This window comes from Nuphar pumila, chromosome 6 (assembly GCF_984573655.1).
Source record: "Nuphar pumila chromosome 6, dmNupPumi1.hap1.1, whole genome shotgun sequence".
NCBI lineage: Eukaryota > Viridiplantae > Streptophyta > Magnoliopsida > Nymphaeales > Nymphaeaceae > Nuphar > Nuphar pumila.
The window spans coordinates 73344516-73370124 of record NC_143254.1 but is presented as its reverse complement, the minus strand read 5'-3'; the positions used below and the strand labels follow the sequence as shown (position 1 = coordinate 73370124).

The 25609-nt window shown below is 36.8% G+C and overlaps 1 protein-coding gene across 1 annotated transcript in view; it reads right to left on the bottom strand.

Annotated features, from left to right (window-relative positions):
• LOC149834930 (protein ESSENTIAL FOR POTEXVIRUS ACCUMULATION 1-like) overlaps window positions 1-4346 on the bottom strand; it is a 37305-nt gene extending 32959 nt beyond the window's left edge. Inside the window, exons 1-6 of the mRNA XM_090011610.1 lie at window positions 4129-4346; window positions 2530-2618; window positions 1400-2311; window positions 1208-1322; window positions 936-1124; window positions 9-821 (exon numbers count right to left, since the gene is read on the bottom strand). Coding sequence (XP_089867736.1) covers window positions 9-821; window positions 936-1124; window positions 1208-1322; window positions 1400-2311; window positions 2530-2618; window positions 4129-4210 — 2200 coding nt within the window. The 5' untranslated portion in view covers window positions 4211-4346. The remainder of the gene's footprint in view (window positions 1-8; window positions 822-935; window positions 1125-1207; window positions 1323-1399; window positions 2312-2529; window positions 2619-4128) is intronic.
• Window positions 4347-25609: the final 21263 nt, after the last annotated feature.

Below are 25609 nucleotides of genomic sequence, written 5' to 3'. Positions count from 1 at the left end.
GAACAAACCTTCTGGCAGTGTGAATCTTTCTCTTGAATTTCTCATGTTTGCAGGCATTAATGGCTCTAAAAATCTATTCTTCATTTCAGCTGCCAACTCGTGTCTACTTCTCTGCTCATTTTTTGTCCTGATTGCAACATCCGCAATCTCACTTTGTTTTTGCACACCAAATCCTGGAGGAGGCCCTGCTTTTGTTCGCAAGTGTGGCATGATCTCTCCAAGTGATAAGAATGGTGCATCAGCTGAATCACTGGCCAACCGAACTTGTAGATCCAAATCAAAGTATCCTGCTTCAAACCATCCTATCAAATCACTCCCTTGAAATGGACCTTGAATCTCACCCTGAGGATCTTTATAATAAAGGGAGAGATCCTCAGGAGGAATCTGCAGATGTGGTTTCCGAACAGCTGCCCTCTCTCTAAAATCAGAAGTGTCTTCCCTGCCAAGCATCATATTTGTTTCCCTTCTGTTAAAAATGTCAGATGTTTGCCTTCTAAGATTGAAATTTCTGCTCAAATCCGGTTGAGGACCCTCGGACTGAGCCTTCCACTCATCCTTGTAACGTGATAACTGGACAGATGAATCATTTCCCCATTCAGAATCTTGACTCTTCTTTGATTGTGGCCAGTCCATATCAGATGCTTTTGGCCTACCATCAGCTGCCCAATCTCTCCATTCACCAAATGGTCCATGTGACTGATCACCAGTGGGCTGAGATCTCCATGGCATGCCTGTATTTGCAAAAACGTTTTCCTTCATGCTTGTATCACCATGGATTACTTCATCTGGCTTCTTAGGAACAACACCTTCAGTCCTTGAAGCTGCAAAGACTAAAGAACTTATATAGGAAAACTCGCATAAACATTAAATATTTCAAAAATGAAAAGGCAATATCTAGAATAACAAGTTCAAAATGCTTCCAATAATGACAGCACCTTCCATGCTAAATTTGTTGTCCTGGAAAGGAAATTGGTTCTGAGTTGAATCCACCTTGTGGTCACCCCCATATGATTGCAAGTTCTCCATAACACGGCTCTCAGAGTAACTCGCACAGTTTCCTTTCAAGTTGCCAGCAGTTTCCTCTTTGTAGTCTTCAAGGGCTGCAGGAAGATCCTCGCTACTTCCTGCTAACACATAAATTAAAAACAACTTCAGTCAACCACATGACATCACTAAAATGTTAAAGTTATATTAAAGGTTGAAGTACCTATCCTGGTTCTCCTAGATTGGGTTGTATCTATACAGTTCCATCCGACAGAATTTGAGACTGGAGGTAGCCCGCTACTTATTATGTCTCCTTTGTCAATTCTATTTAAAATTAACTGCCAAGGGAAGTAATTAAACAAATACCAGTTAAAATATGATGAACATTTACAAAATAAGCTATCAACAGGATTACCTCTTCTTCAGGAGTAGGGGCAGAAAAGGCCAGAGGCTCAAGAGGTTCTCCATGTGTGAGACCAGAATAATCCACCCCATCTGGCTTTTTATATGTTTTAACATCTGTCATCCTGTATATATTGAGCAATCTAGTCCTAGTATATCTCAGAATAGAAGTGTTCCCATGAACAGCTTCACATTTCTCTGGTGTACCAATGTCAGGAGAAGAGGCATTATTCCCCATGCTTGCATAAGAGACACCCCTTCCTCGACCAGCAGGAAAACTAATAGGAACATTGTCTCCCCGCCCCCTACCAGACCCAAACATTGGAACCTGCTTGGTTGGAGTCAATGTAGGATGATGTGAAGGGTCACCCCTCCCCCGATACTGTGAAGTAGCACGCCATGAGCGTGAATACTGGTCTGACTCCCTATCAGTTTCCTTTGCATGAATACTAATAGCAGGCATTACTTTATCACGAGTGCCCTCCACATCTTTTCCAGTATCTGACCACTTGTCACGCCAACTTTCAGACTCCTTATCATCTGGGCCCCAACGTGTGCTCCACTTGTTCTCACGACGTTGTTCATAAGTAGTGTCTCTGCTACCTGAATCACCCCAGCGCTCCAATGGAAGCCTCTTTGTTTCTCCAGTATTTCTATTAGACAAGCTCTCAGCCCACCTTTCAGGCTTCCGAGGCTCGCTGTGCTCTTTTTCACCATCCCTCCTTCGATCTTTGTGAACAGCAGAGTTATTATCTCTTTCTTCATCTCGCCAACGATCACGACGACCAGATTCTGAGTCATGCAAAGGCAACCGCCAAACATCCTTTTTCTTTTCAACATCATGAGGCTCCTCACTGTTCCCTGGTGGTCTCTTCAGAACATCCATTCGACTGGTGTAGTTAGGATAAACTTTCACATGAGAGTCCTATAAAGCATCACGCATCAATACAATAGGAACTGTTAAGTATCAAGGAAATGAACCAGCCTCTAGGTGAGAATAGTTGGTTGGACCCCTGCGCCAGTATTAAGCATGTCCAGCACTAAAAGACAGAAGAATTTTTAACTGATATCAAACTGTTACAAGCATCTGATAAATCACCATAACCCGTGATCACTGCAAATAAACCCAAATTTTACACTTACCCCTGACGATATGCCTGGCTTGTTCTCCAGAGGCTTGGAGAGAAGCCATTGTGGTGAAAGAGGCACAGAGTTCTCAGGCCCTTGAATATCTGCAAGATTAACATATAAGACCTGAATAAAGTGCTCCATGCATATCAGAACAGATCCACACACTGCCCTTAAAATTAAGTTAGTAGTAGAAAGCACGGTACCGAGTGCCTTGTGAGAAATTTGATGACTTCAAATGTTTTCGTAACAAATTACAAAATGCTTGTTAAGGCTAGATTGTCGAATAAATAAAGTGCACTCTTTCCCCGAATATTGGGTTAGATACATAGATGCATACATATATTGTCCTCTTCCTCCATATTTTTTCAAACTTTAACGGAGAAATGCCTCTGTTGTATAAAGAAATTCTAGAAAACAAGGTTCGAAGCTATGATGATGAAGCCAGATATTTATAAGTTTATAGTAAAGCTGAAATTTTGAAACGTTATAACACACCAAAAAGCGAAAAGGCAAACACGCTCAAAAGGACAGTTTACGTAAGAGTGCCATCTAAAAAAAATTATGGCAACTATAACCATGAAGAACTCACAGAGTGACAGACCCGTTAAGCAAGATGATGTCCTATGCAAGGGAAGTTGCAGTCTAGTAGTTTTTCTCTTATGAACAAGAACCTGGTTAAGAAGTTGCTCGGCTATGACATCCTAGGTCACTCAATACACGTAAAGAGGCTTAGTCTCATCTCTATCACCGGGCACTCTGCAGAGTTTGCGAGCGCACACAAAAACTCAGTGAAGCAGCAGGCCGACCAGACATTTGAACAGGGTATGCATCATGTTCCTTCTTCCATCAAAATATCCAGTTCAATACAGAAGGGACAATGGTTAATAACTGCAGATCAACCACATGCAGCAAAAAATCATGTACAAAATAAATCATCATCCATGTGTGCAACTGTCGCACGGACCAAAATAAAAACCTACTATTGCATCCTACAGGGGTCATCCCCCAGTTTGCCTATTCACCAAAAAAGAAGGGGGGGGGAGGGGAAAGCTAGTGCACACGCCTGATATCCATTATTTTACTCATACATCCGAAAAATCACGATAGTGGTTAGATTTTGTCAGGATCGAACGACTTGTATTGGTTTAAATATTAACAATGAGGTCCCTCTGTCTTCAAATGAAGGAAAAAAACACAATCTTGTATACCGGGAAGAGCCTGTTCCAGAATCCCTAATGCAAGAAACTTAGATACTTAAAATCCGTGAAAGAATTGAAATTTCGAAGAAGAAATTGGTAGAAATAATAAAGGAAGCAAAATACCAAGCTAAAATCTCAAATTTTGTCCCCAGGGAAAAACCAAAAAGAAGGGGGAGGGGAGGAGAGGGGAACCAGATGCGTAACTAGCCTCGCAGGCGCAGATACAAGTAGTGTGGCGAGAACCGCTAGACATGCTCCCGCACCGTAGGTCATGTTCGAGCATCGAGAAAAACTAGGGCATCAACTCCAAATAGGAAGGAATCCCGGAGATTGTGAGAGATGCGGGCAGGAAAAGAGAGGGGACGTGATCCTTACGAGATGGGAGGAAGAGATCGAGAAAGGGAGAGGGCACCTTTGGAGACCGGCGGCGGATGTGGAGGGTAGACGGAGAGTTGCTTCCGGAGAGTTTCGGCATTGGTCCTCTCGGCGTCCATGGAGGATCGAGCGGACGAGCTCCGACAATGAAAAGAAAACTCGAACGAGAAGGAACGACGGGCGGCAAGGCAAGGGAGTGAATGGCAGCGAGAGAGAGAGAGAGAGAGACAGAGGGAGGAACCTCTTCCCTCTGTTTTCAAAGCGGATATAGCAAGAGGAGAAAGCGAGGATAAACACTTCCCCTTTTTTGGCTTCATATTTACGATTTTACCACTCCATGTCCCTTCCCTTCGTCAACCCTTGGACTGGACTGGGTGAGGGTGACCTAGGTGCAACCAAACCCAGACATGATTTGAGATGTTGATATCGGGTCTGGACTAGAGTCTATTCGGAACCACTATAAGAGAAACTATATCCGAATCCTATAAGAATTACATGAACCCGACCCGTCCATACATCATAAAGCAATATTTTTTATCTTCTTCACATTGAAAATTTGCAGATCTTAGTCGGAACTCGGGTTGGGCCCGAGTCTGGTATGAAATTTCACAAATCCTACCCAGCTCCATATATTAACCCGACCCCAATTTTAATTGGACATTCTTATTTTTCATCAAACCCTGACCCTATAAGGTTTGTTACGGGTCGGATCCGGGTCAAACCCAATCTATTGACACCCCTAGCCCTAACTGTTGTGCCCGTGCTTCCTTTTGGATGAGTGCTTGTGCTCACACCAAAGGGAGAAAGATCACTTAGATGTCGTTCATCAATGCGATGAACCCCATCCAGTCCAACATCCATGGTCTTTTCCCTCTGCCCTAAGCCATCCAGATCCATTTGTTGTTTCAATCGCAAGAACGGACGGCTCTGAAATTTTTTGTGAGACCCATCTGAACCTCTAAGCAATCACAATGGTTGGATGTCGCATGGATGAACAACACCCAAGGGGAGCCCTCACCTCGTGGTAGCGATGTAATCGGATCGGGCTGAATCAAAGCATTACTAGATCCAACTTTATCAAAACCAAATGGGAAAAAGATGAATACTGAATATGAATCTAAATAGCTAATCAAACATTTTTTTATGTAATTGGATCAAGTAATCCAGCAAATTTAAATTCGGTTCAAACTCATATATGTGTTCCAGTTCAAATTTGCATATTGCATCTAAATCCCTTTGTTAAGCAGATCCAATTTGCTTTACCAAACTTGACTAATCAGATCCAAACTGGATTATGTAACAGTCTAAATCCAACCCCTTGGCATCCCTAATTCCACCAACTATCAAAATACCCAACCCTCTCTATATAAGAAATATTGATCATTTGAATGTCTAGCTTTGGCTCAATTGATATGATAACATCTTCCTCCAACATTGATCAGGCCAAGGGTGCAACTAGCAAGTTGTCTTTAGGGTCTTTTTGTGACACCCAAACTATGAGAGTATTTATTAAGCATTTCTTTTATTTAAAATCTTTGTTGAAATATCATTTACTTAGTAATCACAAGATCACAACTAATGATGGGTTTCAACAATTTGACAAAAGTCTTCTCTTATAATTCATTAACAAAATGTAAAAGTTTTTACGTCATATATATATATATATATATATATATATATATATATATATATATATATATATATATATATATATATACACAAACTTTCATCATAAATAAAACCTCAAAGGTTTTTCTAAAAGTCCATGAGCCTCAAGTGTCCCTCGCACCCTATTCCACCTTTTGTTTTGCCCCTAAAAATATTTTAGTAAAAACGTGTGTGATAAAACTTTATCTCGGTACAGTATTCCACTCATACAATCTACAGTGAGTATGAGTCACACTCAAGAGAAGAATTCAAAGTAATTGACTCACCCCAAACTGGGGTCAATTCACAGACCAAAGAGCACACATACGTATATAAGAAACTCAAGAGAAGTTGACCCTACAATCCTAGGAGTCGACCTTCAGAAACAGGCCTAACCTCAATAGATAAAAAAGGAGTCGACGCTTCATATATGGGGTTGACCCTTGAAAATACAGAACATCAATTACACAAGAGAAGTCGACTCTCCTGACATAGGGGTCGACTCTCATAACAAAAAAAACATAACTACATTAAAAAAGAGTTGACTCCTCCAACATAGGGGTCAACCCTCAAGTGCCTTATGCACCAAGCTCTGAAACTCATGTCATGTAGACCTATATGTATAAATATTTTATTAAATCTTTCGTTCACTTTCTATTGCTTTATATGAGATGCTTAACATACATTTTTTATTACAATCATGCTTTATATCCAAAGATCACCACTCCCTTGGCCCCTGTGGGCATCTTCGACATGTCCAAGGATGTTCATTCAAAAATTTTCTTATATCTTATAACCCTTGAAAAATATCGAGACACTGGCACTAGAGTTCAAGGCCCTTCATCAAGGCGTTCCTTTCTCCGAAACCTAGAATACGGAAACCTTAACCCTTTCTAAAGTCAATATAGTGTACTACTAGGCATACTTCAGCAGCTTCACATTTGCCTCGTGTATCAAAGTCTTGGTCACCTAATCCCCATGGCTAGGGATGGTCTACAATTAACCAGCTAGTATTACATGCTTTGCCACAGGATTTGTGCTAATGGTTATCCATTTTTGACAAACGCACTCAAGCCACATATTTTGATAAGCACAAACAAATCTTTTATTGAAGTTTTTTCTTAATTATTCATTTCTTATTCAATCACATAACCTCACAATGCATTTATGCATGAACTAGATCCCTCTTGGACCAACTAAAATCAAAATGATGTCTTATTGCATAAAGATTGATCAAATCAACTAATATCGGTACTGCCAGTGCATACACAATTATTCAAGTTTGATTCAATCAATTTTTAGGCTTAACAGCCCAAACCTGAACTCAAAATTACCAAGAAAACCCATATGGGGAAACTTAAGATGCGACTCTTAATGTTCAGAGGTTGACTTCATACATGCGAAAGTGATTTTGTAATTACAGAGGTTGACTCTTTCAATGCAGGAGTTGACTCTTACATGTGCAAGGGTCGACTCTTTATTTCCAAGAGTCGACTCCTCAGCTGCAGGAATCAACTCTCAGGATATGAAGGGTCAACCCTACAATGCAGAGGTCAACTTTCTAAAAATGAGGGTCGACCTTCTGGATATCTTTCACACGTGAGAAGAAAAGGGATCAACCCCTACTTAGCAAGGGTCGACTCATGTGCTTAAAAACAGGCCACCTTAATAGAGGCTATAACAGGGGTCGAGTCTTGTGTTCAAACAGAAAAGAAAATAGTTCAAAAACTCTATTTTTCGGAAAGTAAAAACATAGAGCTTTGTTTATAAATGCGTACAAAGCATACAAACAATTCAGTGTGCAAAGTAGCATGCGAACCTACGTGATTTCAGTATGCATATAGAACCCACAACCGTTCATTCTTTTGAAAATAATTCAACAACAAAATCTTTATAAAAACAATGGCTCACACATGCAATTCATGCTCAGATTTCATTCTTTACACAAGGAATCAGAATTACACAATATAAGGTTTCTAAAAACATGATGAAAGTCGCATTTCAAGTCATGTTAAATATAAAACATACAATTTCTCTAAAAATCTCTTTTCCTAACATGGGTTTCTAAAAAATTGCATACTTGCAAATTTATCTACATGCCACATACTTCCTACAAGTCATGGGGGTAGGTCATTGTACCTATAAAATCGTGCAAACTATGAGAAAACAACCAACACAATATACAATTCAACCCAAGCTCGCAAGGATCCTCAAGGGATTGAATTCCTTCAACGTAGGTTCTGCAAAATGTTGCCCTTCCTACTAGTCGAAATCTCACGAGAAGGTGAGAGGAGGAAGGAGTTGAAGTGAGCAAGCGGGTAGAAGATGAGGTTGAGTGAGAGGGTGGAAGAGGAGCAATGGGTGTGGCTATGTGGTAGTGAGGAGAGAGAAGGTCGCAAAAAGGAGGGAAAATCCATTGCATATGTGCATGGGAAAGTGTTAGCTTAAGGCTAAATCCCTCCACATATAAATACCCCTTAATCTCCATTAAAAGTGGTTAAGGTGGCAAATAACGAAAGATGGTAGGGCCACTTAGCTACACACAATACCAGTTGTCCCACCATAAAGACAATAATGCCCCCAATAGAGAAAAGAATCTCAAGTAGGTCCTTTGTCTACCCAATTTTTTTTTATGCATTTAGATTTACAACTTTGCCATTTCCTTTAAAAACCAACTTTTAATTTCAAAAAATCGTGCTATGTCCTTATGACAAAAATGCAGTCAACCAAACATGTCTCGTAATATCTAATATTTTTTGGTGTTTTTTTTTATAATTTTAATATAATAGAAATTTTAAGGCATTATTCATGAATTTTGAGTTTGTGGTTACATTCGTATCAAAATTTTGAAGAGAATGATCTTTGTTTCATAAAAAATGGAGTTAACTTTAGTCTAGAGCGAGCCCGACAAGCTCTAGGGGTATTTTAGTTATTTCGAGAGAGTTCTAAGGGTATTTTCATCCTGAAGGACATAATTGTCCAACCCAAAGTTGACTGGGATAGTCAACTGTATGGGGGACAAATCCAGAATTATTAATTTTGTTTGGATGGCATTGTTGTGACTTTGTCTTGGGTTGATGGTAGTTATTGACACCTTTTTGTCATAATTATCTTTGAGGACATTTTTGACCTTTTGGGGACTGAGCAACCACACAGCTCAGCCAATCCCAGCATGTCAAACCTGATAGGGTCAGTAGAGACCAGCCAAGTGGTTGGGCTCTTTGTTAGTTCAATTACGACAACTAGGCTTTGGATCTAGTTGGCCTAATAGAAGGCTAACTAAGGCCCAAAGAGTCCATTCTAGTTGGATTTCAAATTAGGTCTTAATGGTTCCAATCCAGGATCTGACCCAACCCAACCTCTCTCTCTTTTTTAAGGCCCAACATCTCTCTCTAAACCCCTTTCACAATATGTATATATTTCTCTCTCCCTTCTCTCACTCCATTGTTGTTTTCTCTCCCTCTCACTCTTCCTCCATTGTTGGAGTTGTTGGAATGCTTCTTCCTCCTCCACCTATCTTCTTTTCAGTGAAGCTGCATGGATTCGTGAGGGACATTGCAGCTGGTGGAGTGTTGCTGCATGGAGGATTCATAAGGAGGGATCGGACAAGGTAGGTCGGCCCTCTGCTTCTTCATTCTTGTCTTCCTCCAATTTTTCTTTTCTCATTCCTTTTCTTATCTTTTTTTCCTTCGTTTTTCTTGTTTTGGGTGTCCTCAAGGCGAAGGATGTCTTGCAACACCCTGATGACTGCAAGGGACAAGTGCCATTAGTTTTTTGTGAGGATTCTTTACTTGTTGGATTGTGTTCCAAGGTAGGAGATCGATTCTTCTTTTCGCGATATTGGCATGCATAGGCACAAACTAAGTTTTTTATGTGTGCATTTGATGTGAAATCATGAAAGGTGTATCATGTTGAATTTTTCTTGTGTACTTGCATGAAATATATGAGGAAGCTCAAGATTGAGCCTTTGTTTTTCTGAAATTCGAATGTTGAAATATTTCAAAATTTGTGAACTGCGATGTGTTCATTTATATATTGAAACGATCCATTTCGTATGAATAAGCATGTTATAAAGTATTGTTTTTGTATGTTATGGATGTTGAATGATGGCATGGGTGTCTTGTCAGCATGTTATGGAAGATTTTTGTGTAAAAAGTTTGCTAAAAAACAAAATTTTGAGTGTTATTGAGGGTTTTTTAGAACTCAAAAGTTGACCCCTGAAGGAGGAGCATTCAGTTGAAGCTCAGGTGAACACAGAAGTTGACCCCTACTCTGCAGGATTCGATCCCTGTATGTTCGGGAGGTTAAAGGCAGCCCAAGGGTTGATCCTTGGCTTTCGAGAGTAGACTCTCAGGCTGTGTTGCATGACTCTTAGTCAGCAAGTGTCGACTCTTGCTTTTGAAGAGTCGACACCTTGATGTTCTATGGCCTGAGTGTCGACTCTTGCTTTTGAAGAGTCGACACCTTGTTGTTCTGAGGCCTAAGTGTCAACTCTTCTTTTTAAGAGTTGTCACCTTGTTGTTCTAAGGCCTAAGTGTCGACTCTTGCTTTTGAAGAGTCGACACCTTGTTGTTTTGAGGCCTGAGTGTCGACACATTGTTGTGTTGTTTATGTTTTTGAGGCTCGAGTGTTGACTCTTGCTTTTGAAGAGTCAACACCTTATTGTTTCGTGAGTGTGTTTGTTGGCTAGACCCGAGAGAGTCGACCCTTGGGTTTCAAGAGTCAACTCTTGTTGGGTTCTATGTTGATCCTTGACCCACGAGGATCGACCCTTGGTTTCAGGTGTCGACTCTTGCTGAGTCTTGGGTTGATCCTTGCACTATATGAATGGATTTCAAGTGTTTTAAATAGTATTGATGTATTTAGGTTCAAAGAGGTCATAATTCAAATTTCACTCGAATCAAAGTTAAATTGAGAAAAAATAATGTTTTTTTAGGGTTTTAGATCATTTTTTTATGCAGAATGGATTCAGATTCAAACTAAGAGCTAAAATTTGGATCTTGGACTGGACCCAAACCTTAAATATCCCAAACCCACATGACCCAAAGTGTTTTTAATAAATATTTTCTGAAAACCATAATTGCAAATATCATGTAATTTAGCATTAAATTAAAACTAACTTTTTACTTAGGTAGTTGTTAGAATTAGGTTAGACTTTAAGATATAAATAGTTCAAAAAAGAGGGGGGTGAAATTTTTTGGAGTTTGAAAAATACGCCCAACTCTCTCTCTCTCTCTCTCTCACACACACACACACACACACACACACACCTCCCTTCGTACGTGTGTCTTTCCTTCTTCCTCTTCATTTCAACCATTGTTTTTCTATTCTTTGAGGTGTTGTGTTTCTCTTTTGTAGGTGTTGCAGACTACGTGGGAGCTTGCCTCGGTGGTGTGTTGTCTACACCAACGTGGGTTGGTCGTGCTCTCTCCATACTGCCCTCTTCTTTCCTTCTTTGACCCTATTCTTAAATCGGTTTTCAAGTGGGTGCAACAATGCAAAGAAGGAGTGTAGTTCATTGAAGGACGTGTTGGGTGTGGAGACCATCTCCATCAACCACTCTTCCTTCCCTTTCATTCGTCGGACGACCCTAGAGGTTGGTCTTCCTTCTCACCCCCTTCTTCTAGAGTAGATCAAGTCCACCCCTTTGAGTCAAGTTGTCCCCTATGTCAATTATTATTTTTTGTTTTTTTTTTACATTAAGTAAACATATTGAAATGACGATTAGTGTAGATTCTAAGATTGAGTTTCATGTGAATTTAGAGTGTTCATGTATTACATTGTTCATTTTTTGCCAAATTGCAAAATTGGCTAGACATAGTCTAGTCGGTTTAGACATTTTTCAATTTTTAGTGTTTTGATTTTGTTAGCAGGTAACAGTAGGTTGAAAAGGTTATTTTAACAATCTAAGGTCAAGTTTAGTTGTAGTTTTAGGTAAATAGAAAAATAGCTCTTGATTTGTTATAATTTTTCTTTCTTAGAAATCATTTTTTTTATTTTGTAAAATTGTGTTTTAGAGACTGCCATCTTCTTCAAGGAAGACGGCAACCATTGATGATCCAGCTTTGTCTTATGTATTTTTAGAAGGTTTTATTAGGTTAAGAAAGTTCATTTTTGTGGTCTAGGTTCATTGCATTTAGAGTGTTAGGGTATTTGGTCAATAATTAACTAATTTGGAATTGATGTTTTTAATTGCTAATTATTTACAATTTAGTTGCATTCCAAGTTTATCCCTGCATTTAATCTAGATATTAGCTAGGTAGTATATAGTTGGCATGTAGTTAACTAAATTAGTTAGTATAACTTATGGTTTTTGAATTTTAAATAAAAGGGCAAATTAGTATTTTTCAAAGAAGTGGCAAGTTTGGCAAGTTGTGAGGCTTTCTAAAAATCGTGAAAGTAAAGTGAGGAAAGTGCCCAACAAAGAGAGGATTTTCCTCTCTTTATTTTAAGAAGGTGCATCAAACTCTCAAGACCATTAATTTGAAATCCAAATGCACTTAACTTAAGAGGCTACTTTCCTCTTTATTGGAATATCCTAGTCAAAATTGTGTGGGCCCAATAGGGCTGGCGTTTTTGACTTTGGAAGATCAGAATTTTTCTTTGAAAAGTTGTCATGGGCTCCACCTAAATCCAAGCTTGCCTACACATGCTTTAATGCCCTTTTATTTAACCATTTAGTATAGTTTAGTGAATTACATATTTCATTAAGCATTTTAGGAAAGGTTTGACTTAGAATTTTTTTATTGTATTGCATTGCATTTCATCCTTAGTCGTGCATATTGTTTAGGTTAATTAATCAATTATGTTAATGTTTCATTGTATTTTATCATTTGTTTACATTTACATAGGTCCCACATAGGGGGCTATTCAGAGAGGATTGCACTCAAGTGTTTAGTTAGGTAAGTGGTATTTATGTGCATGTCATTTCATATCTTAATTGTTTTAATTATTCATGTATGAGTATGTTTGCACGTTGGGATGTCTACATTAGATTGCATTCATGTAATTCACATTTATGTTTTAGGATTGTGTTTTTAATAGAGTCATTTTAGTGTTAGCGATTTGTTACTTTAGTATTAACTCACGATTTCTTTCACGTAATTTAGGAATTCATTTTAGATGTAATTTCTTTAGAATAATTAGTTTTATTTACTATCTTTAGCAGCACTTAGGTCTGTTAGGTCTGTTATTGCATGTGTTTAAAGCTAACAATGCTTAAATTGAATGCTTTCATTTGAATAGTGCATTGAATTTTCAAACTGGAAATTATATCAAATTACATTCATTATTTTATCTGCATTTTTTCGAGTTTTTCTGAAAAATTAATTATATTCTCTTCATTGGTGTGTTATCTGTCTGCAGATTAAAAATCAACCCAATCGAAGCTGATTTGGTCACAATTTTAAGGTTTTTTTAAAAATAGTTTTTTCGGGATTTCTAATTTCGGGACAGGCTAATTTCCAAAATTTTCTTTGTTTTAAAACGCTTATATCTGGAGCTTCTGGAAGAATTTTTTAGTTCTGTAAAATTTGACAGATTTTTGTATGTGTCAAAATAGAACAAAACAAGTTTCATTAATTTTGGACTTTGTTTTCTCCTCTAAACTGACAGTTTTTGAAAACCTGCCAAAAATTCTATTTTGCACTTGAGTGAGGGCAAAATAGACATTTACTTAATTAATTAATTTTTGTAATTCTTTGTATTTTCCTGTATAATAGTTAGTGTAATTATAGTAGTTAGCTTAGTTTGATTTAATATAAATTAGTTAGTTTATTTCGCATTTATACTTTAGCTTATTTCTATTTTTTTTACAATTTAGTTTTCTAAGCTATTTTTAGAATTAGAATTAGTTGTAATTTAGAACTAATTATAGTTATTCCATTACTAACTTCTACTTTTATTTTGTTTAGGTTGATAAGCTCACTACAGGTCAAAAGGTGTATTCATATTGAGAGTGTGAATGTAGATATGGTGAAAAGATGAAAATGCCCTTGCGATCTGAAGAAGGCTTGAGCAACCTAATTTAGGATTCGTTTTAGTTAAATTTTTTTTTAGTGTGTAACTTAGTTGTAGTATTTGATTTCATTGTAAATATTTACCATATTAATAAATTGAAAATTTATTTTTAGAAATAATTAAGAATATTATCCTATTCCATGAGGATTCAACCTGTATTCGCCACGAAAGTGCAAAGTCGGTTTTTATATTTTTGGTTGACGATTTTCTAAAGTTTTATTGAAAATATGTTTTAAAAATACCATTGCAAAAATATCAACCACTACTTATAAATATTTTGCTGAACCTCAAAAATTTGCACTCATGTATGCTTTAGTTTTATGTATTTTTCATTATGTAAATTAGGTGGTATCTTGAAAATGCATATGTATTTCTGGTTAGAAGTAACTTTTTGTAAATTTTTGAATGATTGCATTATAAAGAGATTTTGTTGAGTACATTGATTGTTATGGTTTTGTTTCGAAAGCTACCCATTGCTGAGAAGTATTGGAGCTGACCTTTGTGATGCAGAAGTCGACCTATGTTACTTCATTGGGTGCTGGACAGACTTTTGGGCCGACTCCCATTCTTGTGAGTCAACTCTTGGTAGAACTAAGTACCTGATCATGCAAATATTTTGTATTTTATTCATACTATTTTCATGCATGATCCATGGAAAAATCACATTAAAAACTCATTCTTATCTTTATTTTCGAGAAATCACATTGAAATTGAAAATACAAGAAAATCGCATATTTCAAAGCTCTTCCCTGCATTTTTTAGTGTTTTGCTTCGTTTAGAATTTTCTAATTTGTAGTTTAATTAGATTAGGAGTTAATTAACTAATTGTAATTAGTTTAAAAGAGCTTCTTTTGAAAAACACATTTTTGAGGAAGACCCTTGTTGGAATTTATTAAAAATTTTCAAACTTTCATAGAAAAACATGTTTTAACCTAATGTTTAGTATAAATAATATTTTTTCAGCAAAAACCCATGTTTTTCTTTCTTGAAAAAACGCAGACCACTTCGCCCTCTTCTCTTCTTTTCTCTTCCTCCTCCTCTTCGTTCCCAACCGGTTCTCTCTCATTCTCCTATTTTCTCTCTTTTGATTCATCTTGCTTCTGATATTTTTCTATCACCGGTTCTTCTTGCCTTGATCAACAAAGGTATACGCTACTTAAGGGAAAGACCATCTTCTTCTTCTCAACCCCTCCATCGGAGTTAAATTACATGGTTTGCCTCTTCTCCCCCATCTTTGTAGTTATTTTTAGATTCATTGCATGCATCGTAGTTTATTTATCATCTTCATCATCGCATATAGAATCATTTGATTATTGTTCATGTGATTTTCACATATCAAAATAGAATACATGCATCGTATAAATTAGTTTCATTCATTTTCTGGTTATATTCGATTTTTGCTTGATCGTTCTAGATAGCGTAGATTAAAAATAAAAATTTTCTAGCAATAGTTAATTTGTAAATCATTTTTTTAGTTTAGTTATTGTTCTTATTTCCATAGTTTTTCTTGAGTTTCATGCACACGTGAAACACGATCAGTAGATCCGTGTGACGCCAAAACTGTGTACAACACTTTGATCAGGACCAACATCGTCTCATCTGTGGAACCTGTATCGTCCGCAAGTTGAATATAGATTTTGATGAGTTCTAATAGACCATTGGCTTTCAGTTGCTCATAGATTTTGTTTCTGGTCTAAAACAACGTGAAAATGTTGTTACCATTTCCTGACCAACAACGTCAATCACGCGACCCAGCGTGACTGATGTTGTTTGGTGTCACGACCTTCACTGAGTTGTTGTGCGTGTGTGAAGTAGTGAGTTTTGCTAGATACAACGTTCGAGTGTTTGATCATTGATCTGCAGTCTTCTGATCAGTCCAACACATTGCATGTTTCATGCAACACATACATAGACCGTGACAACGTTGAACACTGTTAAGATTTCTGGAATCATCGTCAATCATGCAACCCAGCATGATTGACGTTGATCATCTGTTAGGCCTGCACAATTTAATGTTTGATGTGTTATTTAGCATGCTCATTTTTACTAATTAAGCAATTTGTCTAAAGTTTTCATAGTTCATTAGCTTATTCAAGTTCCAGCATTAGTTAATTAGAGTTAATTTGCTATCTGCTTTTAGATTAATTAGAATAGCTTAGATCTGCTTTCATGTTTCATGTCATAGGTTAGTCATAAAATTTTGATGTGTTTCATAGTTAGCCTGAATTAATTTGTTTTATTTTATCTTATTTTTATAGGCCGTTTGACCCCAAACCTTTTGTTGAATTAGATTGCTTTAGACTTCTAAATCTCTTTAGTTTAGGTAGTTGTTTATAATAGAAAGTGTTAGTTTCATATTTAATAAGCTATTAAGTTCATGTTTTGATTACTCATTAGTTAATTTAATTAGTTAATTTAAGTCTGCATTAGTTCACTATTCAACTTAATTTGTAGTTTAAATAATCAGATTAGATTCTGTTTTATTTCATGGCATTGTCTAGTTAGTTTATTTAATTAGTTTAGGATTCCATATTTCTATTGATTTATACTCGGTTAGTGGGTGTAGTTAAGTTTCATAGTGAATTTCTTAATCTGTTAATTAGTTATTAAGTCGTTATTTGATTATTTCATGTTATTATATTATCAAAAAAGTAATTAGCTTTAGATTTCACATTCTTCTTTGTTAAGTGGGTAATTAGTTCAATAGTTTGTTATTTGATTGTTTAAGATTAGTTAGTTTATTTTAGTTTGTTTCAAAAATTTGTTAGTTGTTTTTAATTTGTTTCATGTTGTTTAGCTTGTTTCATAGTTAGTCCATAGTTTGTTAGTTAGTTTGTTTTGCTCTTTTGACTTTTAGTGTTTTAATTAGTTTGTTAGATTAATTGTTTAGATTCTTGTTTTGCTGAATTTTAATTCAATTAACCTTGAGTTTTTGTCTAGTTCTTCAGGGTTTTTGTTTTGTTTTGTGTTTGTGTTTTGCAAGGAAGCGTTTAGACGTGCGGTGAGTCCTCAAAAATACCCTCAAAGAACCCTCTGAGGTCCCCAACATATTCTCTCAAAAGGCCCTTTGAGCTCCTCAGAAAGCCCTCAATAACAAGCGAGAAGTAGTAGATGATAAGAAGGGACTAGAAACTCAGAGCACTGAAGACCCTTTTCTTTTCTTTTTAGCTTAGGATTTATTTATTTTATTTAATTCATTGAATTTGTAATAAGGCCACTTAATTATTTTTATTTGTTTAAGCCCTCCACAGAGGGCCGCACTCTTATTTATTTATTTGATTATTTTTATTTTTAAGGCAATAAAGAGTAGATTAGTTTTTTGTGGAATACAAAGTGTTTCCTCTCATTCCTTGAGTTCGACCCGGACTCCACCACTCGTAGAAGCCGGTTTTTATTATTTAGTGTCTGACTTTCACACTGTTTTTATTGAAAATATTGTTTTAAAAATCTATTTTATAAAACTTACACCAGTACCTACCATTGAGTTGACACATACAACTCTTTTACACCAGATTTCATGATTTTTGGTATTTTAAACTCGGATGAATGTTGTTAAGCATGTGTAATGCATGGATTAACCTTGGATCATGCTAAGTAACATTTGTGTGATATGGTTAAGGGTTGTATGCATCGTTTGAGTTCGATAGTCCAAAGAGGGACCTAGCGCAACCTTAAACTGCAAATGTGATGCTCATACCTAAATGTGTGATTTTTAATTTGCTTAAGCATGTTATGTATTTCTTGTATAGTTGAGTTGATACTCAATTGTGTTGTGAACATGTTGGGTAAAAAAGAACATACATATATGTATATATATATATATCATCATCATTCCTAATAACTAAATGTATGCATATTGATCTAACTCAATCACATACATGTTCGTACACACACACACACACACACATATATATATATATATATATATATATATATATATATATATATATATATATATATATATATATATATATATGAAATAGTGATAAGGTGTTGAATTATGTTATAGCACTAGTTAGTGTGATTAAGTTCACATGTTGAGATGATTAGAGATACGTCGGTCTATGAAAACTACATATTAGTTTTAGAGTTTCGTAAAAGGTTAATTTTATAAATTTACCCCTTATAAATATATTAGACCTTGAAGATGAGATCTGCCCATGTGTGAGCTTACTCTGACACAATAAGGCTAAGGTAATCATGATGTTGTTTGAGGCATAATGGTGAACCATAAGTTAAGAACTAATGTAACTTGTTGGGGCAAGGCCTTATGCACCTAAGGGTAAACAACAACAACAACTACGCCTTCATCCCAAAACAATTGGGGTCGGCGATATGAACCAACAAAGAAAATCATTCTGGGTCTTCCACATGAATCCTTCTGCTCCATTCATTTCTATCCAATGCCATGTCCTCGGTGAGGTTCAAAGCATTCATATCCTTTCCTATCACCTCCATCCATGTTTTCCTAGGCCTACCTCGACCTCTTTTAACTAATATATTTTCCCATTTCTCCATCCTTCTAACTGGAGCATCATTAGGCTTTCGTCGAATATGTCCAAACCACCGTAAACGATTCTCTCTTATCTTATTTTCAATGGGTGCAACACCTACCTTCTTACGTATCTCCTCGTTCCAAATCTTATCTTTTATTGTATTTCCACACATCCATCTCAGCATACGCATCTCAGCTACAGTCATTTTTTGAATATGATGTCTCTTGGCAGCCCAACATTCCGTACCATATAGTAAAGCGGGCCTAATAGTCGTCCTATAAAACTTTCCCTTCAACCGCAATGGCATTCTACGATCGCACAACACTCCAGTTGCACTCTTCCATTTCATCCACCCAACCTTTATCCTATGATTTACATCTCCATCAATTTCTCCATACTTTTGAATGATAGATCCAAAATATTTGAAAGAATCATCCACCGGTATTTCTTGCTCACCAAGCTTCACTACACTCCCATCTCTATTTTGTTGCTTACTAAATCGACATTCCATGTATTCTGTCTTACTCTTACTCAACTTAAAACCTCTTGCTTCCAATGTCTGTCTCCATAATTCTAACTTAGCATTAACCCCAGCTCTAGACTCATCAATCAAAACAATATCATCAGCAAACAACATACACCACGACACATTTTCTTGAATTGATCTCGTAAGCTCATCCATCACTATAGCAAATAGGAAAAGGCTTAAAGCAGATCCTTGATGTAACCCAACTGTTATAGGAAAATTGGTTGTCACCCCTCCACAAGTGCGGACATTGGTTACTACTCCTTCATACATATATTTAATCATACTAATGTACTTGAGAGAAACACCTTTCTTCATCATTGTCCACCAGAGAACGTCCCTAGGTACTCTATCGTAAGTGTAACGCCCCAAATATTTAACTTGAAAATTTTGGAATAATTTTTTTTTTCTAAACAACAGCGGAAAAGCTTTATTAAATCCTTCGTCAAATTATTTGGGCGGGTTACAAGTAATAGCACAGACTCAAGGCATTTAAGTAAAATAAATTCTTGCATTGAAATACTACAAGTTATTATTTACAACTTAATGATTTATTACAAGTCATATTCCTCAGGACATCCGAAGAAGATATGGTCACATGGCACTGTCATAGCGACGACCTCAATTGCTCGTCATTTAGTTTCCTGAAAAACATTAATTCAGAAAGGGTCATACTACCACCTCTGAGTAAGAAGCATAATATCCATATGAATGTGCACAGTGTCCCGTGTACAAGTATATGTGCAACATGTTTAGATAGAACTAATAACCATTTAACAAGTGATAAATGTACAGGTCACTAAAGTCAAGTATTTCATGATATATTCCATCAACGTCAAAGCACGATACATCATATGCATGAACCATATTTATATAAGCAATAACAACTTTGGAACAAATGAGGATGTACGCCTGACTTAACTAAAGCAATTAATGTAAAGTGTGTATAAAGCACAAACATCAACGTTCAACACATCATTCATAAGTTATCACGATTTCCATGTAACGGAAAACTAATTGGAATCATGCTCTACAGGAGTCACAACTTACTCCAACAATTTCAACATCGAGCAGTATGCAACTACTTAAAGATCTTTCTTAATGCACTAACTTTATGTTTCATCTTGTTAATTACCCTGTGGGTACACACAGGCATTCGACATCGTAGCGGACCGAGACCACACGGGGGTTTATTATTTTATAACCCGTATGACTAGCCGTACGGATATCCAAAGGGGACAGTTCACGACCGAGAGAGTACTCCCCAATGGCTAGAACTAGAATTAGGATGCACTCTGTACTTCTGCAGAAGACTTGGATCTACCACCTAGGACGAATTGGTAGTCCTGGTCCCCTAACTCCAAGGACTGGGGACTGGGTGAGACGCCGCACTCTCACCAAAACAAAAATTGTCCCACGGAGCTTGTACCATCCACCCTCTCCAAGGTAGACCATGGGTCCAGTAACATACACCGTCTTTCAGGTGTACCCAGAGCCCTGGGAAACCAGTAACATATACCGTTGTCAGGTATACCCAGTATCCCGGGAAACCAGTAACATATACAATTTCAGGTATACCCAGAATCCCATATATTATTTTATATGTGCATGATTTTCATTCTTTCTTTGTTTGGATCCAGTAACATACACCGTCTGTCAGATGTACCTAGAACTTTGGAGAAAATCTAGTAACATATACCCTTTTTCAGGTATACCTAGAATCCCAAATACAAACTGGTAACAAATACCGTCTTTCAGGTATACCCAGGATTCAGATTTTTCATTCATGTGAACATATTTTAATTTAGCTTTTATTTTTGTTGCTAGGGTATACGTATTGTACCCCACTGGTTATGCTACAATCTGGCACAACCCAACTTTAACAATTCATAAGTGCTCGTATAGCACTATCAACATTTGGCGAAACCACATGTTCTGTTTTGAACCTTTGTATAATCATGAACATGCAATGATCTTAAATCTGCAATTATTCATATCATGCGTGGTCCATGTACTGGACATAGTTCTAAAGTTCATATGTGAATCACATATGTAGTTTACTATCGAAACCATTTCCAACATGGATATTTTATTTTCTGTCAAAGCCCAATGGTAGCATAACGTTATTTTCATATGTATGCGATAAAAATTGTGTTTTTGCGAGAACATGCAAGCACACTCATTCCAATAATCTAATGGCCCGAATAATAAAGTATGCATGCCTCTATCAATTTAACAAGTTTTCGATCACAACTACCCGATTGAGTACATGACAACCCTTTTGAGAATCCAATTCTATAACCAATTCATATATGAAATGAGCATTTTAGAATTAGAACCATGATCAAGGCACTCACATGTGAAGGATACATAATCTCATGTGTGCGATGGACAATAGTTTGTGAGACCTGATTGTGCTTGGGGATTTTCAAAGTAAATGCAACTAACTTTGTGAATGTATTCTCACTTTTATCCTTTCACATGAAATGATGTCCAAGTCTATCATCCTTTTCACCTATCTTTTTTTTTGTTATGATCAAAATCCAGCCTATTCCATTACATGCAACAAGCTAACAATCATTGTTTATGTTAATTTGAAACTTGTCGTTGAAGGTCTATATATATATATATATATATATATATATATAACTGGTTATGGTAACCATCTTACAGCTCTGCAGCACACTTAAGTCAGTGTTCTATTATTAGGAGCAATGTGTCCCAGTTCTGGTTGTCCCTCAATACCTAAAAACCCACCAACAACCCTCGTGTCTTAGGTCAATGAGAGGCATAATGTTCGTGGCTAGCGCTGAATCGACCAAACCAACCCACTCTCAACAGCTCAATAGGGCAAGAGAGGGTCTGTATTATTCTAGTTCAGGTCACATTACATCAAGATCAAGATATAACACCTATATATATGTACTTTTAATATGCAAACCCTGATGTAATAAATATATATATATATATATTAGCAACCCAATCGTGCGTTATGATTAAGTCTGTTTCAAAAGATTTGTGTCTACAACGACATTCATTAGTGTGTTATACACTATTGAACTATGGGTGTTGGTTATATATTGCAAAGGTTCATAGTTCGTTAAGCAATAACCCAACTAAAATTATCAGACCTAACGTCATAACAACAAGAAATCAAATGTTAAGTCAAACCATACACTTTCTAAATATTAGTCTCAGCCAAGACATGTGTTAATAATGTGTGTAGGCCTATCCTTGTTTTGTTATTTAGCCCCTTTTGAGTAGTCTATGTATCACAGTGATGTCAATACATGTGTTAATAATGTGTGTAGGCCTATCCTTGTTTTGTTATTTAGCCCCTTTTGAGTAGTCTATGTATCACAGTGATGTCAATACATGTGTTAACACAGTATAGTATGTAACTCTCCTGTAAGAAATGCAATTAAAAGGAAATAGAACCCAAAATTTTTAAGATCCTAAGTGCTGCCATAAGGGTAGATTCAGCATGCATAACAACACTGCTAATACTAAAATAACGTAGACTAACATATAATTAAATCTGTCAATTGGTCCAAACACTATATATCAATGATTACCAAATAAACAACTTCATATATTCATCATCATTTTTTTTTGTATACTATTTAGTCATACATAACTAGTTCAAATCAACAAATAACATCTTGTTATCAGTTACAATTAATTTACTGGTTTGATATGTATGCAGGTTAACAGTTTTGTTTTATGCAATACAACCATTGTGTGCAACTATTCTGCCCCTACGAATCAAATGCTCAGTCATTGTTTATGATACTTAGCATAGAAAAATTATTGCTACGAAATAATTATGAACCTATGCTGTGCATCCAAACCCCATTATAATTCAGTCCTTCCATTCTGTGTGAAAAGCCACAGCCAACAGACCATACCAACGTGGTGATGGTCAGGGCCTCCGCCCCTCTTTTTTTTTTCTTTTATATATTGGGGACAGACCACCAGCACCCCAACTGGGCCTCCTGCTACCAGCCACCATTCCTGGCCGTTGGTGTTGCCAAGACCTACATTAGCCGCACTGTACATATCCATATGCAGGGCATCGATCATAAATATGTGGAGTAAAATCCCCATTATTCAGTTCTATCACAATGGAGGGTCCAAAGCTTATATTTGAAACCCTTGTGATGGTGGACTCACCACCCATGTTGGTAATGCCATGATGGGGCGTTAACCATTGTTGGGATCACAGGACACATTACACATACATATAATATCTTGCCTCTTACCTTGTTGAAGATCGAAGGAGTTTTGCGAGAGTGCTTCCTCTTGCTCCACAGGTCTCCTTAGGGGTTCTTACCGGGAGTCACCGAGGTGGAGATAGAGCAACAATGGTGGCAATGGCTGGTATAGAGAAAACGTGAAGAGGGATGAAGATGAATCCCAAAAATGATTTTTTTGTAAAGCCTCTTCTCCATCTGTTATTTTTTTTTTCATTAACGTATTTGGTTGGGCTTTCCCTTTGGGAAAACGCCCAGCCCTCTTTCTTTGTGCGTCTTCCCCCCTTTCCCCATTTAATCCGTCTTAAATGGGAAGGTGAAACGCCCCTCTTTAAAATTTCCATAAAAAAAATTATCAATAGCTTACCTTTTTGCAAAATACTTTTTATTGATGGCGCCCAAGGGATTTGTACTAGGGACCTCATCTGCAAGGGGTAACGAGCCCCACCAGTGTGCCATATACAATTTTGTTGCATATCTTTGCAACAAAATTTTATTTAACCACTTATAGACGTCTGATGGTATTTATTTCTTTTCTTGGAACCGCCATTCTCATTTAAGACTCTTTCTCCCAATTCTAAAATCATGGGCATGGTCTTCCCAAAACGTTTTTCTCACCCTCTTTAATGTCCTTTATTAGGTTTCCAACTTGGAAAATCGGTCAGCCACCACCCTCTTGAAAATGTCATTCCTCATTTAAGCCCTCATAAATGAGAAGTTCTAAGGTCTTTTCGAATTTCAGCAAAAGTAATAAAAATATTTTTGTCAAAATGGCTCGGCGCACAGAGGGATTTGAACCAGGCTTCTCTTCCCTGACAGTACATTATCTTGACCAATACACCAACTCCTCTTTAGTTGCTTATTCTTGCAACTAAAATTCTCTTATATACGTATTAATTCTCGATGAATCTCAAATATGAGTTGGATAATAATTATATTTTAAATCTTATGAACTTTCTAACTACATTTTTGGATCTTAATTATGGTTCGACCCTATTTGGCTCTCTTTAGATCCAATTGGATTCTAATTGGGTTTCGGATCCATCCAGGATCCGAATTCATTCATCGTATCCGAATCCAGATACTGGATCCATTTGATCCAGTTTGGATTTCAAGATCCATTTGGATCGACTCTATATCATTTTATCGTATTTATTTCAAAGGATTTTATCCTTTACTTAGTTTGATAATTATCGAAATTTTTTGGGTTTTACAGTAAGCCTTCTCCAAATCAATAAAAACCATATGCAAACCTAAGGGTAAAATGAGATCTAAATTTATAATGCATATTTAAATATGAAACAAGTTACATAAAATCTGAAAGTCATGCCCGGAAAGATGGGTGATCTATAAATGGACTCAGCCCGTTGAGCGAATTAGCACCAACCCTAGCAATGGCGGTTTCTAGTAGGCCCTGCTCTGGTCACTAAGGGTGGACCATTCCTCAACCATTCACTTGGAGAATAATATTAAAATATGATAAGAACACAAGTATGTAAAAATACACCCCCAAGTAGATTAGTGAGCCTAGAGCGGCCCGAGCAGTGGTGCTCTTGAGGAGAAGGTTATAACAAAGCGAAACAATAATTTAATGCATCACGTAGAGAGCAAAAGAATAAGATAAATGAAAGATCATTAAAATATGTTCATGCATGTATGGCTTCAATCTCTTAGTTAGAGGTTGAGTCAAGTGTTTCCCGTGGAGAGTTGGGAGTTTGGACTTGTGTTGAGCCACAAACTTAGTTGGAGTCCGGTTGGGCTAGTGACCTATCCATGTCTGCTATTGCGAGACATGTGGTTTTGTTCCTACTAATACATATGGTTAGTCTCTCCCCTGCTTTTTTTTTCCTTTCCAGGTATTCGTGGGATAGCACACATCGAGGATGATGGATGTTAAGGACTTGATTACCCCTTGAGTTGATTCTGGATTCTTCTATTTTTGTGACCAAAGTTACTTTTTGTATTGTTTTGTATATTGGGTCGATTATGTATCGAGTCCCTTGTTTCTTTTTGTATTGTTACCCCATGATGAGCGTATTTTTTTTTAAAAACAGTATTGGTTATTCACCAAATTTTTGTTTAGGTGAACATTGCATTTAGAAAAGATGGATTTTGTAAATAGATTGTATTTTATTAAACTTTTGCATGGAACTTGGAATATTCAATAAATGAAATTATTTTGTATTCTATAATGTGTATTTGGTGGTGCAACATGAAGCGTAGCGTTGCAGATTTTGTATCAAGGTGTCTCATATTTCAAAAAGTAAAATAGAGCACCAAAGGCCCGAAGGTTTGTCCTTGGATATTCCAAAATGGAAGTGAGATGACATAACTATGGATGTCATAGTTGGGATGTTGCAAACTTGTAGACATAACAACTCTATTTGGGTAATAGTGGACCGACTCACTAAGTCCGCACATTTTGTCAATCAATTGAAGTAAAGTTTAGCAGATCTTTATATTAAGGAAATTGTTAATCTACATGAAGTGTCATGATCTATCATGTTTGATCATAATTCTCATTTCATATCTCATTTTCGGAGGCAGTTACAGAAGGTCCTTAGGATGAACCTGAGA